The sequence below is a fragment of the Polyodon spathula genome, chromosome 22, assembly GCF_017654505.1.
Source record: "Polyodon spathula isolate WHYD16114869_AA chromosome 22, ASM1765450v1, whole genome shotgun sequence".
Taxonomy (NCBI): domain Eukaryota; kingdom Metazoa; phylum Chordata; class Actinopteri; order Acipenseriformes; family Polyodontidae; genus Polyodon; species Polyodon spathula.
The window spans coordinates 29059285-29080151 of NC_054555.1; the positions used below are offsets into that span (position 1 = coordinate 29059285).

Genomic DNA, 20867 nt, shown 5'->3' on the forward strand with positions numbered 1-20867 from the left:
CTTTTCAGAACTGTAAACTCATACATTATATAGTAGCACTGTAAAAGTAATCTCCACTCAATGCTTGCAAGTTTGTTTTATAAAGAAGCTGGGGTGCACTTTATCAAATTGTTAAAAAAAGGTTTAGTGGCAACTACAATAGAAAACACAGACCTTCCTTTAACCCCCGAGGTCCTGCCTTATTGGAAATCACGCTGGAGCCTCAGGGGACTCCCAGAATAATCACTGTCTGTCCTGTTCTCACATGCACTCAATAAAAAGAGGTTTATCCTTCAGCTCAACATATATGCATGTTGAGACTAAAAGGGTTAAAGGAAAAAAAAAAAAAAACTGTAGGGAAGTGGAAATGTCTTCTAAATTTACCCAAGATTAAGTGGCGATAGCAAATTCATTTTTTTCTATTTTTCTAATGTCCATATTAGAGAGTTTGGTCTGCTTCAGTCTTACTTTCAGGTAGTCAAGGAGCCCCCCCCCCCCCATAAAATATATTTTGCTAGCCTGGATGTCCATGTTTAAAATGGTCGTCTTAAAATGCACGCAGTTTTGTAGTCTCTCACACACACACACTGACACAAAAACACGACAGCTTAAAGCAAAAATCAGGCAACCGATATGATTTAAATCCAACGAGTCCTTGGGATTGTATACCATGTCGTTTAATCTATAACAGGTATTTCAATTACAACTTAACTTTGACCGTAAAACTGCTGGAAAGAGCAAGAGAGAGAGAGAGAGAGCGAGCATTTTGTTTTTTTTTTTTTTTTTTTTTTTTTTTTTTTTTAAAGAAAAAAATTGTAATATAAAATATTAATAAACGTCACTATTTCCAGTAGAAGAGCACAGCGTAGTCAAACACAAGTCAGTGTGGCTACAACAGGGTTACCCAGGATGAGAGAGCAGTGTGGCACTTACACAGTCTTTGTATATTAAGCTTTTAACAGTCATGCGAGGGCACAGTCCCTATATTATTATTTACAAGGCAAGAAAATTGACCACAAAGGGAGAAAAAGAAGGCTCTACACTTGAAAGATTGAGAACAACAAGTCAAGTCTGCACTGTACAACTGCGTCCACAAATACTTGGCAGAATCCACAGCAAGAGAACAGGTTATTTCATTCGTGATTTAGGGCTAGCGACGTGGCCGTTTTCCTTCAGCCTGAAAATAATCAAACAAAACTCTTGACTGCATATGACAGATGGAAGGAGACACTCACTCAAGCCTTACTTATCATTGCGAAGAAAAGAAAATCTAGATATACAAAGCAGTTCCACCTTGTACCAGTCTCTTGAGCAGTTATGGGTGCTCTCTTTATATATTGAACTAATTTGGTTTTATTCATTGCAATATACTGCTGTAAATAAAACACAAACAAACAAACAAAAAAAACCATTATGGATTTTGCATTTAACTGGAGAGCTACACAAAGCGAAAAACTGCTGCTGGGTTGTGCCTAACGATTCCATAGATGAAGAAAGTGAACTCTGCAAGACTATGAAGGAATCAGGGGCTAGCTGGCTATTTGGACATCCTAATTGGTGTAAAAACTACACAGTGCTCCATCAACACTCGAGTAGAATCTATTGAATCAACAGATCTAGAACAGCATTACTGTTTCTTAAGGGAAGTTTACAATTGTTTGTGCATCTGTACATCCACTGATAGGCTAAGGTGCTTGAGTGAGCATGTCTCCTTTACAAAATAATAATAATCATGATGACGATGATGACGATGACAGTCTATCTTTGCAATGACCACGGTACTAAAGAAGTACACGCACTGGCACTATCACTGACCACAAAGCAGCATTTGATTACTTAAAAAAAAGAAAAAAATAATTTCCACCCCTAGACTAGGGAGTTTTACTGTGTTAAATGTTTTGGGTTCAAATGTAATTTAATTTTCATCTCAAAACACACATCTGTATTATCAGTGTGTTTTTAGGTGACTAATGAAATATTTTTGCCTAGAATAAGGGATACAAACCATTCAGAAATGAATTTAACGTGTGAAGCACTGCCTGTGTGGCGACGTGTTCAGTGTGGCACAGTACAGACACTGCTTACCTTGTTTTAGGTAGTGATGCGCAATGTAAAAAATACTGTACATTATTTTAACAGTGCAGTGCCTACAAAGTCAAGTGCTTACAAAGTCAAATATTTCTATACCAACAATATTATTACCAACAGCTTTTATAAAAAAGTACAAATATAAATAATACAATTAAATGGGGCATCTTTGATCTGCTTGTTAAAAATATCTGAATTCTTCACTATGTATATTTTAGGGAACCTCTGAATACAGCTTTTTATTTGAAATACCTATCGTGTTTTTTTTTTACTGAACCACACCCTAGAAACAGCCAGTGCAGACTGACAGCCACACAGCCTGCTCTCCAGAGAATTAACTTCTTTAATGCGATGGTCATGCAGGGAACTCAGCTGTTTAGTGAATATCTATACAGATCGGAGCAAGGGTTAGAGACACAGCCACCAGAGACTGTCCTCCACAAACAGGTGATGGCACTGCCGGGGAGCAAAGACGAACCACAAGACACCACCGAGGAGAAGCTGGCAAGAGAAACAACAGCATCCAAGTACGGCCAGGCCTGCAGCTCTGAGGGCAAAACAGAACATCACAGATTCATACATACATACAGATAGAGACAGAGATATAGATATATACATCTAGAGCTATCTCTCTTCACAATGCCTCAGCGGAATACCCCTGCTCTAGAGGGCAGGCACACAAACAATAGGTTTATTGTAATGTAGGGGACACTGACTCTGTAGAAATCAAAGGGATGCACTTTCTCAATAAAGCATGATGCCCTCTGGGCTAAAAGCAGAGTATAGCATTTCCATAGGCGTGCGGGCAAGCCAGATAAAGCATGAAGCCATGACCTTGCATGGCCTCTAGAACTACTTTCCGTCATGCATCTTCAAGTAAAAGCACAGTGGATGTGTCGTTGTACTTCTCAAACACAGTTCTGCTTTTACTTACCTGTAGAACAATTATGACCGATAGACAGGTTGGAATCGCGCGGTTTCTTCAAATATCATTTCCTTCAGTTTTTCCTTGGGAAGATCGTCCAGCTCCATATCGAACTTAAACGGAGCCTCGGCCACGGGCTGGAGAGGAGGAAGAAGAGGAAGAAGAAAAAGAAAGGACGCTGAAAACAAGCCAAGAAACTGCTTCAGGGGTAATCCCCTAGCCGAGTAAAAAATAACAATGCAAATAATAATATCAACAATCAATCGTAACTACAGGTACAGAGAGGTTTCTAGGACAATCCGAGGGGTGCTCTGTGTGTCTCTGTGACTCTAGCAGTTCAGACGCAGCAGCAGCACATGAAACGTGATAGTGAAGTACCTCATCTGTAGGGTCATAATACTGCTCCAGATAGGGGTGGGCCAAAGCCTCTTCCACTTCAATCCTCTTGTGAGGGTTAAATGTCAGCATTTTGTCCAGTAAATCCAAGGCTAGGAGAGAGAACACATTGGTGATGTGAATGGAGACAATTACACCTTAACATGAAGGCAAACGAGCGCAAAAAACATCTTCGTCCAGAACTTGCCACGCTCCAACATGCGTGAAACTAAATACATTTACGAAGTTTACTGAGAAACTTGTTTGGTTTTACTCTTAATAAAACACACGTGTAGAAACGGAGGCCAGGTTTCATTATAGGCAGGCTGTGCCGGATGTTGCTTTTGTTTTGTTTTGTTTAATTGAGCAGTCCTTTAAATTAATTTAGCCTTGTGTTTGTAATACAGATATACCTCACCGCTACAGTCCCACAATTTGCCACTGCAATGCATGGATTCATTTTTTAAATTTGTCTTTTAAAGTTTTAATTTTAATTTTAGTCTTTTAGTCATATAAAGTTATTTCTGCACAGTCTATAAAAAAAATGAACACTGATAAAGTGAAAACTTCAGGATGGACAGTCGGATTTATAGAAATAAATTCAATATTATTATGCACTTAAACGATAAAAACATGGGGTCAAAAAGCAGCTCAGAGGTAATGGTTTTACACAGGAAATGAGCTCTAGGTAATCTCTCTGATCTGGAACTTCCTGACACCGATCCATGCTATGATACATGCTAGGAGCGGATGCAAGTGCACAGGCCCAATACAAATGTCTTGACGAGGACAGTGACAACAGTAAAGACACTGATGAGACCCACCTTTAGGATCAGCATTTGGAAAGAGTCTGTTCCAGGGAACTTTGCTTCGCAGTGGCAGAGACAGCAAGTAATTTCTTGCTTTAATGTTGATGATACAATTCAAGTCCTCCTGCGATGGGGAACCCAGAATACCTAAAGAAACACAATCACCATAAAAACACAATTGAACTCCCGTGCAACAAAACCGCAGCAGCCAAGCTGCTAGATTTTAATAGCCCAGTCTGTTTATTTTAGTCCGATAACTTGTACGCACAGAGCTTTCCAGTTCTGAATCTGTGAGTTTACTAATCAGTACAATCCAGCTCAGTGCATCAGCGTGGGCTGCTCGGCACCTACTCTGGAACTCCTCTCCGTCACACGTGGCTTATGTTTTATCAACCACAAACAGAGGAAGCATCTCCCAAGAAATCTCCTCTATGCAAGCTGGAATGACCCCTGTAAGTCAGCTCTCTTGTCCTACCCTTCAATGCACAGGGAAAGCACTCTATTCAGAAGCCAAAGGAAGGAATGTGCGACACATTTGAAAAATCAAGCATGACCATGCGTGCTCAACAGCTCTTCATGAAGCAGCATCACACCTGCAGTGCTCAAAACACACTGAAACCTCAAGGTAGTATTGTATTAAATGTATCTTTCTTTACCGAGAATGTGGTTTAGCTGATCCAGATAGTGTTTTCCAGGGAAGATAGGTCTGTTTGACAGCATCTCTGCCAAAATACAGCCCACTGACCAGATATCAATTGATTTGGTATAACCCTGCAAGCAGAAACACAGACTCATCACCCGAGATGTACAGAATATGACAAGACAACACCCCTCCCCCCCCACCCCCTCTGGACGATAAACATGAACACAGCAGCCAACTACTGTATACATGTATTTCCAAACTTCCTTCAGACCTCACATTAAGAACTTGAAAACGGCATTGCAATAAACAGCAAGGACTCCAGCGTCAGTCTGAGCACTGTGGGGTTTGACAGTGAGTTTAATCTACAGCAAGGACTCCAGCGTCAGTCTGAGCACTGTGGGGTTTGAAAGCTCAGCTAGGTCTGATTTAAGCTCCAAGTGAAAGGACTCAAACTGTGACGTGACTTCAGTCCCTCCTGGCGGCAGCATGGAAAGCCTCACTAAGAATGCAGCGGTCCCTACCTTGGAGTTGAGCATGATCTCTGGTGCTCTGTACCAGCGTGTCGCCACGTACTCCGTCAGGAAACCAGTGTGATCGTGATCCGGATCAGCAACGCGGGCCAGTCCGAAGTCACAGATCTGAAAGGAAAACCCTTTTAAAAACCGGTCGCATCGAAACACCACTATTAAAACTTGCTGGAAACTTCATCCAGCTACTCAGCAAATCAGTTTACAATTTCACAATCCTGAAACCCGCCTCAAAAAACTGCAGGTTTCAAATGAGCCGGGATCCTCAAAACACAGAAGAGCGTCCTCACACAGCAGCAGTTACCTGCAGGTCAGTGATCTCATGTTATTGTTACGCCCGTAGTCAGTTATCTAGTAGGTAATGACTGCTGCCTCGGACAATGCTTAAATCTGATAAAACACACAACAAAATGAGAAGACAGTGCGAGTGAAGAATTGACGGACGGACCTTCAGATCGCAGGTGGTATTGAGCAGCAGGTTGGAAGGTTTCAGGTCCCTGTGCAATACGTTGGCAGAGTGGATGTACTTCAGCCCTCGCAGGATCTGGTACAGGAAGTAGCAGATATGGTCATTGCTGAGATGCTGTGTCTTTAAGAGCTTGTAAAGATCTGTTTCCATCAAGTCCTGCACAATATATCTGAAGAATAATCTGAGTCAAGCAAAAACGAGTTACTGAAAATGCCGGCCCGTTTTCAAATTCCCACGCCAATTATCTTTAACCATTCCCCCAGCACTGAAACGTATCTTTAACCACTCCCCCAGCACTCAAATGTATATTTAACCACTCCCCCAGCACTGAAACGTATCTTTAACCACTCCCCCGATACACTTGTGATGTTTTACTGTGCTTTACAATTAAAAACCTATTCATTTTAACAGAAGTTGTACAGGATAATCACTATATCCTAAACATTTTTTTTTTTTTAAATAAATAATAAAATTAGGCTAAAGCTAATTGCTTTAGGTTATAATTGCATCTCTGGGTTCTGGAGATTGCATCATGAACTATGATAACCTAGCAAAAAACTAGCAATCAAATAACGGTTACAATCAAGACCACAAGCCTGAGTTAATGAAGCAATTTCCAGAATGCATTTCCATTTCCTACCAATTCAGACATCCTTAAGGACAGTGGAGAAACCCCACATATGGGCGTGGCGCACTTTGACCTACCAATGGTAGATCATTATTTAAAAACTTTCCTTATAGCAGCCGTACAGATGTACCAAAAAAACAAAAACTGTGACAAAGACAACTCATGTTTTCATTGTTTTAAATGTATTTTAGCACAGCATTCAAGGATTGCTATTATATTTATTATTTATGCAGGTTATTATTTTTGTATTTATTATATGACATTTCCACTGCATTAAGCTGCTGTACAGACAGCTGTGCCACAAATAAAAAAATAAAATGAACCATTGCAGTAGTTTAATTCAAAAGGTAGCACGCTTTCAATGTACTGTTTTGTGGAGAACACAGAAGAGACAGAAACACTGGTACAAGAGGACTGTCCTCTGTCCTTACTTAACCTTGTCTGAGCTGGCGAGCAAAGACTTCATTATCATGCACGTCACAGGAACTTTGGAAAAACAAAAGCAGTAGCTGGAGATAAGGCGATGCAACTAAAATCTCCATAAAAAAAAAAAAAAAAAAAGACTTCAAATCGAGGGGGCAACTGTACACAAAACCAAAGCTAAGCACAACGCAGCCTTTCCTTTCCTTTGACTGTTTAATGTGTTTTAAAATAGCAAGCTGTGTCTCGTCATAAAGCAAAACGTGCGCAGAGATCTATCTGTCTGTCTGACTTACTTACTATTAAAGTTGGTTGGGTAACTCCTGTAAAGAGAATGATAAATGAGATTTTGCAGGAGCTGGAGTGCCACAATGTGGAGAATTTTAGCAACAAGTGACGAGAAGGGGAGAATGCATGCTGACATTCAGGAATGTGCAAATTACACAAAAATAAATAACGCCACAGAGAGAAACCCTGAGAGGGGATCCTTGAGGCTCTGCATTGTAACTGTCTATTCCCACACCGCTGGGGACTGCTCATGGTCTCTGGCTACATTTACAGAATTTCAGACGTTCGTTTCAGGATACACATCTTTCATCTGGTGGATGGAAGGCGTGCGGATGATGTCGTTGATCCCGATGATGTTCTCGTGCTTGAAGCGCAGCAGGATTTTGATCTCTCGCAGGGTGCGCTGGCAGTACGTCTGGTGCTCATAAGGGCTGATTTTCTTGATGGCTACGCGGACCTTGTTGTCCCTGTCATACGCAGAGCTACAAACAAAACAAAAACAGAAAAATAAAACAAAATGAATTCATGCATTTTGAAACAAAAACCTCCCCCACATACCTGTCCATTAAAAAAATTAATTAAAAATGGAACGCAATGCAGGGACTGATTTTAGTTCTGAACCAGTTCTACCATAATAATAATAATAATAATAATAATTATTATTATTATTATGATGAAGAATGCTACATTATGTTGTAACATTAATGAATTGGTCATATTTTTTTTGGTGGATAGTCTTAAACCGAAACAGTCCAATAAAAAGCAATAGAAGAAGTGACCAGGTTTGAGACAGCGGATCAAGGCAATCACAGGCAGTGGATTTGTGTTGTGACATGGCAAGTAACTGATCTTGCAGTTCAAAAACTCGTAAATGTCACGCACTAGATTCTGCTTGAAGTTTGTCATTTTATGTATTATTCAGTTTAATTAACTCTTCAAAACATCCAAGTGATCTTTCTACATCTTCATGCAAGTATGTTATTAAACTGGAAAAAAAACACGGAAGACAATTTAAAAGTACACTTACTGACAATTTCTGGAAGAATTTTTTTTAAATCAAATGCCATCTGTTGCCATGCAGAAAGTGTCAGTCCTATTCACATGCAGGATTGTGTTTGATTTGAAAGTGTGCCCCCACACCCTGAAATCCAGACAGCAATAACCCCTCCTGACTGCTGGCTCTCTTTCAAGTGTCAAAAGTCACTTTCCAGCACTGACTGGCTTCTTACAGGAACATGCAACAAGAACTGAAATAAATGGACTCTATGTCAGCCCAAAGTCTTTGGCTACAGACGCCTCATAAGGAACTGGAAAAGCAGCCAACGTGTCTCTAGTGCAGCAGTACGAATGAGCCCCAGACAATGCAATCAGAGCCAGGCCCCACCCTTACTGACAATCCTTAACCACAGCTGCAGGGCAAGGAGATCCAAGCAGAACAAACTGTGGTTCATATTGAACACAGCGTACACACTGTAATTTAATCAGGCATGCTGCTCAGAAAATATCTACAGCAAACATTACAAGCAGCCTTTTCTGACTGGAGCTGTACATGTGAACCTGTGAACATCTACTGTATAGTTTATAATACATAAATCTAATTGACGGCAGTTCAAGTCAGATAGTATATTAGATATGATAGTGTAGTGCTTGTGTCTGTGTGTGGGTGTTATATATACACACACACACACATATATATATATATATATATATATATATATATATATATATATATATATATATATATATATATATATATATATATTATATATAAAATAAAATACATACGCATATATACATACACGCACACACAGTGTGATTGGGAAACTATATTTGTGTTAGCTTTGGAAAACACTGACCTTAACAATTCACCCCCCGACCACAACCTCCTTAACTCCCTGTGCTGAACTCGCAGTATGACTCCAACGGAAAATGTAATCACAATTGTAATGCTAATACTAAACGCTCTGCAAAGCTTAAATCCTTTTCAGTCAAGTGCCGGTGAGAATGGGCCTGAATCTGAACAGCAAGCAAAACTGGCAGCTGCCAACAGCACTGTTCACCTGTCATTGCTGACTTGCAGTACTTCTGAAACCCGCTGCATCAGTGAAACTAAATCGAAGAGCTGCACAAAGCACTTAGAACAAGGACACAAGTACTGTAGCAATGAAACCTGTAGATGTAGCGGTTAGTTCAAAACCTTACAGAATGACAGAGCATAAGAGCCCTGTACATGAACTGCAGACAACATCAAGCTCTGTAAGGCATGTCAGAGGGTTATGCTTCAGTTGAGGTCTACTTATAACCAGCGGAAGAATTCCTTTTGTGGGTGCGGTTTTACCTTTATGGGCCCTTCAATACTTTGTATCACAGACTCCTACAGATGTTTTGGATTGCATCTGGGTATAATCCGATGAGCGGCTGGGTTTTTTACAGATCTGATCAGTGACGACACTGTGTGTGAGGTGTGTGCTCTGGTTCTAGTTACAATGCTACTAGAATATGCACCAAATGACATCTTGTTTGCTAAAACAAGGGCAACAAGTAAACAGTCTGTTGCTGAATCCGTATCAGTCTTGCATCATTAAACCACAATGATGACAAACAGATTCCTATCCGATCACAAAAACATACGCAACCTCATTTATCTTTAGTGCACTGCAACTTATAACCTACTTAATTTCTGTAGTATTTAATCTAAGAAATAACACATACCATTACAAATCGCTCCTACAATCTATGACTGCAGTACTGCAATGTTTACAATGTCGAAAGACAGGACTTGGCTCAAATGCTGTTTGTTGGTAACTAGTTCTTTTGAAAACATTTTAGAACCATTCTTGCGAACAATATGTTACCCACACTATTCCATGTCTCAAGGCCTTGCATTGTACACATTTATTTGAAAACACCTTTGTGTATTCTGAATCCAATCAGTAAGAGTATCAAATTAGACTTTAAAATGAACTGCATGTTGCAGAAACTCAAAAAAACACAAGCTGCAAAAATGCTTCAGAACCCCATTCAGAACTGAACCAGTGCCAGTAGTTATGCATGTTACTCATAGGAAGAATGTATTCAATTTAGTATTTTGCAAACTGTAGGTTCCTTTTCCAAGTTATATGATTATAGCAAGAATCCCAGCAATGTATGACAAGAGAATTGACTGAAGCAATATTGGAATACAGTCGGTGGAGCGTAATCGGGATCCTGATAATCAGGATTGCTGCTTAAATGGGACAGAACTCTGGGAGATGGTTCTTCCCAATGCTATTTACTTCTCCCGAAGAGTCCCGATACAGCGGCACTGACTCAACTATATTTAGAGCAACAATACCCATCATGTTTCCTTAAAATTGACAAAGGGCGTAACGACCCTGCATGACTTGGAGCGATAAAGCACGAAATGGGCTGGAATGATAAGTGCTATCTGGGTGGAGGATTTGTAATCTAGCCCATCTGCAATTCCGCATTGCCCCACCCCGACCCCACAGAGCAGCGCTATCCGCTCCAGGGTTTAATATTACGATTAGCCTGTGCGTGACTGCAGACCCGGCTTCTTTATTACAGGTAGAATGGCACCTCAGGGCAGAGGCCTGCCCACTTGTGAAGCAGCTACAGTAAAAAGCAGCACTCTGGAGCACTCTGTGATGCTATAACTAGTCTCTGTTCCTGGGAGATCTTCACTCAGGGTGCTCTCGCCAAGACTGGCGTTTAATTTCACGTATATTGTTACCACCCCTGCTGCAGCCTGCCTTTTACCATAGAAGAACCTGATGAGATTCAATGCAGTAGAGATTCAATGCAGCAGAGATTCAATGCTACTATATACTACATTATATACTACATTAGCTATTACTTGCACTACAACATGGCTTCTCATAAACTCCCGAAGCAAAGCAGAAATGTAAAGGGGGGACTGCCTTCCCTCTCCACTAACATTTGCAGAACTCTGTACAGTGGATTGCTGTGAAGCTTGTTACGCGTTACTGCACACGTCGACATGCGAAAGAAAATCACGACCACACGAACACCTGAAGCACCCAAAGCAGACAGTGAACTTGAAAATAAAAGATGTTAACATTGCTTCTGTAGCTTATTTTAAATACATCAAAAAGACTGGAGCCCTTACAGGGAGGTCTCTCCGCCTCCTCTGTGCTTGACAAAGACCAGATCATGTATATTCGAGGAAAATTAAATCAGATTACTTACTTTTTTAGTCAAGGTTTTGGAAGCACAGTACTGTGTACTTTTCAGTAGGAAGCCTGTTTAAATCAGTACGGCAAAAGCATTTTTTTACGTTTCTTTTTTTAAACCAAACTGCATAGGAGAAGCACAAACGCAAAAGCATCACACAGAGGTCTAAGCGTGGCACCAAAAAGCAATGTTAGTGCAGTGCCGGGAAAGGAACACTGCATTGTGGAGGGTTTGCCGCACACTAAGGGAAGCACAAGTTAAAGTACAGAAGGCAGCGCGCTCCAAAGAGTTTTGTTTGGATAGAAATGTACTTTTATTATTATTTGTTTATTCAGCAGACGCCTTTATCAAAGGCGACTTACAGAGACCAGGGTGTGTGAACTGTGCATCAGCTGCTGAGTCACTTACAACAACGTCTCACCTGAAAGACGGAGCACAAGGAGGTTCTTTGACTGGCTCAGGGTCACACACAGAGACCTCCTGGTTATAAGCCCTTTTCTTTAACCACTGGATCACACCTGACTCCATCAGTGTGATCGGGTTTTGAAAAGCCGGCCCCAGGAGGACTGTTTTTATCTAATGATGTCATGCACTCACACAGGCACCCTGCAATTCACAGTAACAGCATTCAGTGAACTCTTCCACTGCTAACACACTGACATCTTCAAGCACTGTTATTAAATGCCATTTTTAGCACACAGGGAGTCCAAGAGATCACCTCGTACGACAGTTTCTCTGTATTCCCTTCCCCCAGTACCAGATCACTGTATATGTGCTTGTTTATGCACTATTCATTCACAAAGCTTCCACAAGAACGTCTAAAGGAACCATGGGGATGCAGAAAAAGAAAGGCATCAAACTCTCAATACGTTTTTGTACAGCAGCATCCATACTGCACAGTACACCAGCACAGGGTTTTCACTGGCAGGCACACACAAAAACTGCAGAAACAACAGCTGCTCCTCAGAGTCGCAATCACTTCATCTCCGCTCAGTTCAAACATGTATTACACATGGTCCACACACCAATACAAAAATAAAACAAGCCAGTCAAACAGAGAGCCACCAGTCATGTTTTCCAAACCTCACTGTAACGGTTACTGTATTTTTTTTTTTGTTTGGCTTCCTGTAGCCCTTAGAAGTGTGCAGGTCTGTCTACAGTATGCAGGCAGTTTTGAAACACAGCCCAGTACTTCAGAATTGAGCCCTTTGAGCTGAAATATTTTGGAGCTGCAAAAGTGTTTGGCAATCCTTGCAGTTTGCCTGCCTGTGATCCTGCAGCAGTCTCCACAGCTCCACAATGGGTTACACAAACTGCACTGCGTAGGCGTTAATAGTAACATGTTTACAATATTCATATTTGCACCAGTGATTTAGAAACGTTTAGATGATTGCAGGCTCCAGGTCTACCACAGCTCTTCTGGAAGTGAAACATTCACAATCAACAAAGAAACACCTGGGAATGCTGTATGTTTCAACACACACGACAGGAACACACCTGAGCTGCATTTACCCTTAATTCACCACAGCTACGGCACAGAATAAGACGCAGGGCTACTGCAGATGTACTCAGATGCAACCTGCCTTCAGGACATTACTGTAACTAGGTGAATTGTGGCAACCTCTAAAAGTGTGAAGAATCAAAACAAATGAATAAAATCAACAGGCAGAAACAGCAAGCATCCTGCTGATCTTCAGCTCACAATGCAATGCCGGAGTGCTGTGTACAGAGAGGATAAAAATCAATAACACTGCGGCGTGCAAAGAGCTCCATTCAATTCGACAGACTGCAAGGACGCGCACTCTCCTGTAGCACGGGGTCCAGTCTTCACAGGCACTCTGCGCTGAAGAGGGTGATGGCTCTGTGATGCAGTGTCACCGTGGGCTCCCGTTGACCCAGGGTGAAACCTCCAAACCCACTTCAACTGTGAAACTGCATTGAACCCAGGCCTCCTGAGGTTACACACACAAGAGGCCGGGGAGTTAGCCCGCTGTGCCATCTACCTACCGAATACAGCCCTTAGATCCTGGTTGTCAAGGCAACATCAGCAAGAGATCCGAGCTCGGAGGCATGGGATTAAAAGCAAAATGTGCCTATGAATAGCTCCAGCACCAGCTGCAGGATCTAAAACTGTTGGCACAGTGTACTGTGAAACACTTGGACATGCTTTTAATAGTCTGCACAGCATACAAATATTACCTGATGCATTCCAAAGGGCCATGTGGCAGTACATCACTGTAACCAGATCTTTGTATTGCTCATCGATCAACCTACAGTACAGTAACATCAAGAAAGTTATACATGTGGGCGCGTGTATATATTTTATTATATATACAGGTGTTAAAGGAGGTGAGTGAGGTGTGATCAGTCAGTGCTGTGGAGCGGGAGTACATCTTCAAACTAGGAACTTTTGGAACCTCTTGGAATGAACATTCTATTCAGACAATCATGACATCATCAAAATAACTAGTTTACTGCACTGGACCTTTTGGCAAGAAAGGTTAATCCCAATTGTTCTCATTACACAGAACAAAAAAACAAGCCTTTTCTTTTTTGGTACAGTAGGGTAGACTCTAATATCTGGCGTGGTGTCTTCTGCACAATGAAGTGCTGTTGTAATGAGCTCAGAATCCCAGGCTGGGGCGTGTTACCACAGTACAGCTGCACAGGGATCTGTTGATTCCTGGGTGCAGCACGTTCATACCGGGCTGTTCAGTGGAACACACACACACACACACACTGCTGCTGCCTGCAGGCCCCTCAGTCTCCGAGGACATGTTCAGCCTCTGATCGGCGAACGCACTGGAACATTACTCAGATTACCATTGTGTTATATAACTTTAAACACTAGATGAACCAATAAGAGGAGAAGCAGACAAGGCAACGACAAGCAGCAGTTTAAGACATGCTTCTATTCTGGTGGAAGACATGCTTCAATAAGTCTGGTGTTTTGCATCAGATCTCTGTTGGGTCAGTGCAGATTAAGTGGACCAATTTCTAGGGAGGCGTTCCCTGCACAGTTGTCTTGTGTTCCTGCGACAGAGCTGTGTAACTCATGCTGCCCACATGGTGAGAATACGATGTCCACTCTGATGACCTTTGATATCATCTCTTTCCCCCTCCATGTGACCTCCATAGGACCTGTATTTGAAAATATATGTAGTATTATCTTAAAACTAGGGCTTTCCAACCAAAAACAATGTGTATTTATTTGTTCATTTATTAATAAGAGCCAACCCATTGGACAGCCCTGCACTGGGTTTCCATTCCAACAACCCTGCATAATCATTCAGGTTTGTCCAAAGCATTCCTCCAATCGCAGATCCGCAGTGCTGACACTGCTGAGGCAGGTGGTATTGTAGGAGTTGGTTCACTTTGACTGCTACAAACTGCAATCAGTGTTAAGATCCCTGACAACATGACAAGATGATAACTCACACACTCACCCATCTGTTCTTTTGTGTGTATGTGTAAATGACACACAATTTAGCTAAAAGCTTTATTGCATAAAACAAAGAGACTGCTCCTTTTTTAATTCCTAGCATCAGGTTGATGGTACTCATGAAACCAGCGAGTGTGTTGAACAGTAACGGCTGACGACTTTGCTTTGTTTTTCGATGCTTCCTTCTTTTTCCACTAATGCACCGCTCTTGAACCAAGAAACAGATTCCTGTGCTGCAGTCACTGCAGTGGTGGCAGTTTGCTAAGCCAGGAACAGCTTTGTTTCCGCAGAAACTGGCTTTAGGTCTTGGCTTATTGCAGCAAGACAGAGATATTACACAACATGCTGCAACGATGCCAAGCCAATCACCCGCCCCACCCACCCACACCACGGCTGCAAAGCAGGAGCAATCAGCATCGCGAAAAAAAGATAAACCAAAACTTTAGGAGCTACACCTGCACAAAGGTTAGCTCTTTATTCAAGATAGTGATAGTGCCCTCACTCCCCAGTTCATCTCGCCCTCATCAAAAAGCACATCAAGTATTGCTGCATTGGTCAAGCAAGGATGAAAGCAGAATATAAACTGAAAATCCACCTACAATTTACTATGGGGACGGGGCAGTTATGCCGTGCATAGGGGCTGTACTCCTTTAAGAAGAAAGGCATGCTGGGATATCATGGCAGAAGACAAATTGAACAGGGAAATCTGGGGGGCTTATATTTACTATTGAAAAGTCACCTTGGATACAGGCAGCAGCTAAATAAATAAATAATAAGAATAATAATGTCATCAAGTTACCCATTACAGTATGCAACGAGAGTAATAACATGCAACTCAGTTGAGGGACACTAACTCATTTATGAATAGCTTCAGTATCAAAAGATAATAAATGAAATAGAAAGGACAATCTCTGAAAGGCAACATTTAAACTATTGTTAATTACATCTGGATGTTTGCTGCATTCTTCCACAGGTCTGCTCTCTGTGCGCTCAGCTTCTTCAGGATGCAGACTTGGCTTACATCCCAGTTGGTTTACAGCTTCCAAAGGTCATTTCTCGTGGGATGGTCCCAAGGTTTTGCACACTACTCTGTATATCGTGTGTGATTTAAACTAGTAGAGGTATATTTAAGTTGAGTGAGAGTTCCCTCCATTCTTTAAATAACTCCTATTTATTTATTTATTTATTAGAAGTAGAAAAAAAGTATTTTAATGAAAATAAAAACAAAAACACCTTGAGAGTCCTTAAGAGAACTTGAAAATGTAAGTCAGCTGTTTGGTTCTAGTTTTGTAAAGTTGCAGTAATGTGTATTAGCTCTATCTCGAGACAGTCTTCCTACAGCAGTGCTCTGACGTCAGACATGCAACGGCTGCCATAGGAACGAGATCTGCGCTGAAAGGCTTGGGAGAAAGCCTGGGCATAGTAACACAGCCAAACACGAAGCAGTCAGCATCAGCAGCAAAACACGAAGCAGTCAGCGTCAGAGGCCAAACGTAAAAACCAAAAAACACAAAAGGAGGTTCGAAGGTCACACGCTGTAGAGATGCTCTTTGATGCTGTGTATATAAATATAAATGAAAGAGCTATTTTATGATGGCCAGGCCTGGGTACTCAAAGCAAGACATTTCAAATGGCAAATATTATTTATGATAACCCATCCCCCTGGCCAGTGCTATAGTGGGTCAAACAGAATGACGTCTGGGAGAGCGAGTGAGGTCAAGCTACAGTCCTTGGAGAAACGCTACTGTCCAATTTGGCCCAGTTAATGTCACAAACATCCTAGGTATCTGCTGTAGGACAGGAAGCATGTTTGAAGGGATAGGTGATCACTTTGCACTACGAGCAGAAAAATCTACTCCCCATCACCTGCCCATGGCCAACACAGCTCTCAACTGATCTGTCAGTGCATTGCTTATTGAACCTGTCTGCCTGCAATGGGCTGGACATAGAGCTGCTCTGATAACATCTCGTGGGAGGAGGGTGGGGGAGGATAAATACTACAGGCATCTTACTGAAACTCTAGCAATTAACAAGGATGGGGAGGGCGGGGGAGGGGGACAAGATATTCTATCAGTAAACACTCGCTCAGGGGCGTGCAGAGGGCTTTTTACACACAGAGAAGTGATTTATACTGTAGAACTGACATGCAGGGAAGCGAGCTGGCAAATCCTGGTGGAAATGTTGCAGAGTGAAGAGGCTGGTTTTCAGCAAGACCCCTCGTCTCTGGTTTGCTCTATTAATATAACAACCTGTTTATTTTAATAATGGTTTATTGTATTGCACTCCTTTAGTGCAGTACAAGATCAGTCCAGAGAAAAGTCTAGGCTGTTACAGGAACTCAAATAGCAACACTGCGGCAGGGAGCGTCTGATTACTAATACAACAATGTACAGGCTAATGGTAGCTAACAATGCAAGTATGGCATATGCATATAACACTGTATATTCCCATCTTCAGAAGAATGAGGTACTGAATAACTAAATGTAAAGGCGACAAATACAACCTTGTGTTTGCTTTTTTGTTGACTGTTCAGAAATCTACTGGGAAACTACTAATTGAGTTACCCGGTTTCACAAAAACAATGCGTCTAACTTGAGTTACCGCGTGCCAAAGAAACATGCGAAGAACAGGCTGACCAAATAAAAACGAAATACAAAACAGAGCAGCAGCTCCACTTTCAAAGAGCGATGGTGAAGGAATCTGCACGGTCAACAACCCAATAATAACACACAGTGCAACATGCAAAATTTATTAAGAGCAATGGTGAAGTCATCTGCACAATCATTAATCCAATAATAACACACAGTGCAAACACGCAACACTTATTAAGAGCGATGGTGAAGTCATCTGCACAATCATTAATCCAATAATAACACACAGTGCAAACACGCAACACTTATTAAGAGTGATGGTGAAGTCATCTGCACAATCATTAATCCAATAATAACACAGTTCAAACACGCAACACTTATTAAGAGCGATGGTGAAGTCATCTGCACAATCATTAACATTAAATATGTTTTGCCTTTTAACGCTCAATAGTGCTGAGTTTAGAGACTAATATAAACTGAATTGAGGCTTTTCAATGACAAACATTTCGACAAGAAGTCCAGCACATTGAAAAAGACTTTGTCTTGTATGTTGAATTTATTCACCCTGTATCTTTCCGTATTTCTACACATTTCGATTGAAAGCAAAATACCTGTTCCACCAGCGAGATTCACTCCACAGAACGGATACAAGCTTAAACAAGCTCACACGAGCGGAAGGCTGTTGCTATGAGCTCTGTTATGGGATGTTTGGCATTGTCCTCCTGGCTGGTAGAAGCTTGCGCAGGCATTCCAGAAGGGTTACGTTCACACCTTCATTCCACTCACCCATGGAACAGACAGTAGCCCGGTGAACTCACAGTAACACACAGAAATATCAGCAAGGGCTCAACATGCTTTGAGATGGACCAGCAAGAAATGAAAACAGCATTTTGAATCAATACATTAACACTGTGTAAACAGTTGCCTGCCAGTGCAAAGCACACAGTCCGCTGTGAATATTCACAGCATACACATTGTCTTGAATAATAAGGTACTGAACCAGGAGGAATGACCATTATGCATCAATGCATCCTTTTGCATACTGTACACAGCACCTAGGACTGCTACATGTGGTTTGCTTGCAAAGCCTATTACTGAGTGTGTGTTTTCATATTAGATTTTAGAAAATGCTATTTAAAATGAATAGAAAACACAGTTACTAAAACAGAGCTCAGAGTATGTAGGTAAAGTTCTGTAGGGTGGCGAGTGAAGCGTGTTGGAGGCATCATACAGTACAAGGGAAAGCTAACGCTATACTGTAGATACAAGTACAGTGATCCTTCTTTGAACCGACACAAATGGCTGCGAGGACGAGATGGCGTGACTTCATGAATGAAGTGTCTGGGCAAAGGAACACGGCAACAATCACACTTTCTGCAATTAGTTTCAGGTTGTCATTTTACTCTTAAATTGCATGTATTTGTGAGCACAAGACTGGACTTATATACCTACTGAAACTTGTGCTTGTGATAATAACCAGGAGTTCTAGCAATTAATGTGGTCAGGAGGATTTTTTTCAGGTCAGACTAAAACTTCTTTCCCCAGTCTCTTATTTAATCCCTGGCTGGGTCTTTCAGGGACTAGACTTGCTTAAAATCACATTTAACTTCAGCATGGAGGGGTTGAGAGTCACCTGGAATGAGATCTGCAGTTCTAGCTGGCTTCAAGCCTGTCGCTCTCCTAATGAACACACACCACAGCAGCCTGCAGATACAGCAAGGCCTGGACACTGCAGCGACGGGGAGATCCCTCTCCTCTCTTCCCTGTGACACCCAACTGAAACAAACGCTCCTAAACCCAGACATCCGTGCACTGAAACAAACACATCACAACGCAGCACACGGGTCTCCAGCATGGAGATAAAGCAGCGTGTCTGAACTGGGTGATGCCAATATCAGTACATTAAGGACTCTAGTTATTATTTTAAGATAATTTTCATTTATCTGCCGTGGTAAATGTATGAGTCATGGGCGGGGGCTTTACTGTACAACACCAGGCACGAATGGATCGTTCGCTGCCAAAATGCTCTGGACACGAGTGGCTCTGTTCTTCCCTCACTGGATTGGTACAGGAGTACATGTCTGGAGGCCTTCCTGTGATCTGGGCTATTGAAGCAGTCAGTGTAACTGGCAATGCATGTTCCCCTTTACAGTCCTTACTAACAGCTTTATTAAACCCTTCTTGGGAGACAGGTGGTTTAAAATGAAAGGAAGTATGCACGGTACTCCGATGACAGCACATCCAGCACCAGATCAGCCCCCAGGTGCAAGCAGCACCTAGTATACTTTTTGGACAACAGACTTCTAAATCTGCACCACTCAGCTTGGTAAAAAAAAAACCTACTCCTGGGCTTATTAACTCAAGCATGGGCCAAGAAAATTTTTCCATAAAGGAAAAAAAAAAAAATTATAATCTCAGCAATCATTCTGAAAGTGACATTGGACTATGGAAACAAACAATACAGACACTATTCAAACAGAACACACCTCCTCGCCGGACAAACTGCCTTTCCTTAAAAATAATGCTCTCTTTCCAGTGCGTTGTAAAGACACAGAACTGTATGTGTAACGCCACCCAGAACTGTACCACCTACAGTTACCAGCACACCACTACCTAATCGAACAAAAGGAGTGACCAGAGCAAAAGACTGACTGCACCATTTAAATACAATGCAGAAAGAAATCAAGTTTTCACGATGTACAACCAGCAGTAAAATGTGAGCACAGTGGCTGAGAACGTCAGCTGTGTACACAGCGACAACTAAGAAGCAGCCGTGCAAACAGTCCAAACGTGCGGCGGTCTACTCTAACAGCACACGACCAGGCAAGGTAAACCGGCCGCAGGTGCAAACACGCCGCTACGTGTTGTGTGTGTTAAGCCAGCACTTCCTTGCGATCAACAAGTTCTTAGAGAAAAAACAAAACGATGAGGCGACTTTTTTTTTTTTTTTTTTTTTTTTTTTTTCCTCATCTGCTTTGGATCCTGCGGCGTCTGCATCTCAGTGCAAATTATATAAGTTCAGCTTCAGAAGAACCGTGAAATCACCTACCACACCATTCCGTAGGCCCCTTCCCCGATGTATGACAGGTTGCTGTACCGGGGACCGACGTCAAAGGGCTGCCCGCGTACCAGCTCCGCTCCGGAGCCGGAGTTCGCAGCGCCGCCCGCCGCAGCAGCCGCCATGTTCACTCGCTGCCTTCGCAAGTACAAGAACTAGCACTAAGAACGAGGAAAAGAGGGCTTCAGGGAGAGGCTTGCACTATGACTTCTACCGGAGCCTACTTCGATAAAAAAAAAAAAAAAAAAAAAAAGAATTGGGAATCCTAACGACAGTAGCTTGTTGTTTGCAGCTTCTTTGCAGCCGTGCCGCAGCTTTGCAAAGAGACACTGCAGGAAATAACGGGAGCGAGCGAAACGGAATCGAGAGTGGAAAAAAAAAAAAAAAAGTGACGCCAGCGGTGAACACGTGACGGGGCTGCTGGAGGAGTG

General features: G+C 42.0%; 1 protein-coding gene across 1 annotated transcript; it reads right to left on the minus strand.

The window, feature by feature from the left end:
- Positions 1–640: 640 nt before the first annotated feature.
- LOC121297147 (mitogen-activated protein kinase 1-like) lies at positions 641–20762 on the minus strand. Its single transcript, XM_041223225.1, has 9 exons — positions 20428–20762; positions 7451–7633; positions 5795–5984; positions 5341–5457; positions 4833–4947; positions 4192–4323; positions 3371–3480; positions 3002–3129; positions 641–2614 (listed from the first exon to the last, which is right to left on the minus strand). Exons 1-8 carry the CDS (start codon positions 20559–20561, stop codon positions 3013–3015), a joined length of 1098 nt encoding a protein of 365 aa, XP_041079159.1. The 5' UTR covers positions 20562–20762; the 3' UTR covers positions 641–2614; positions 3002–3012.
- Positions 20763–20867: the final 105 nt, after the last annotated feature.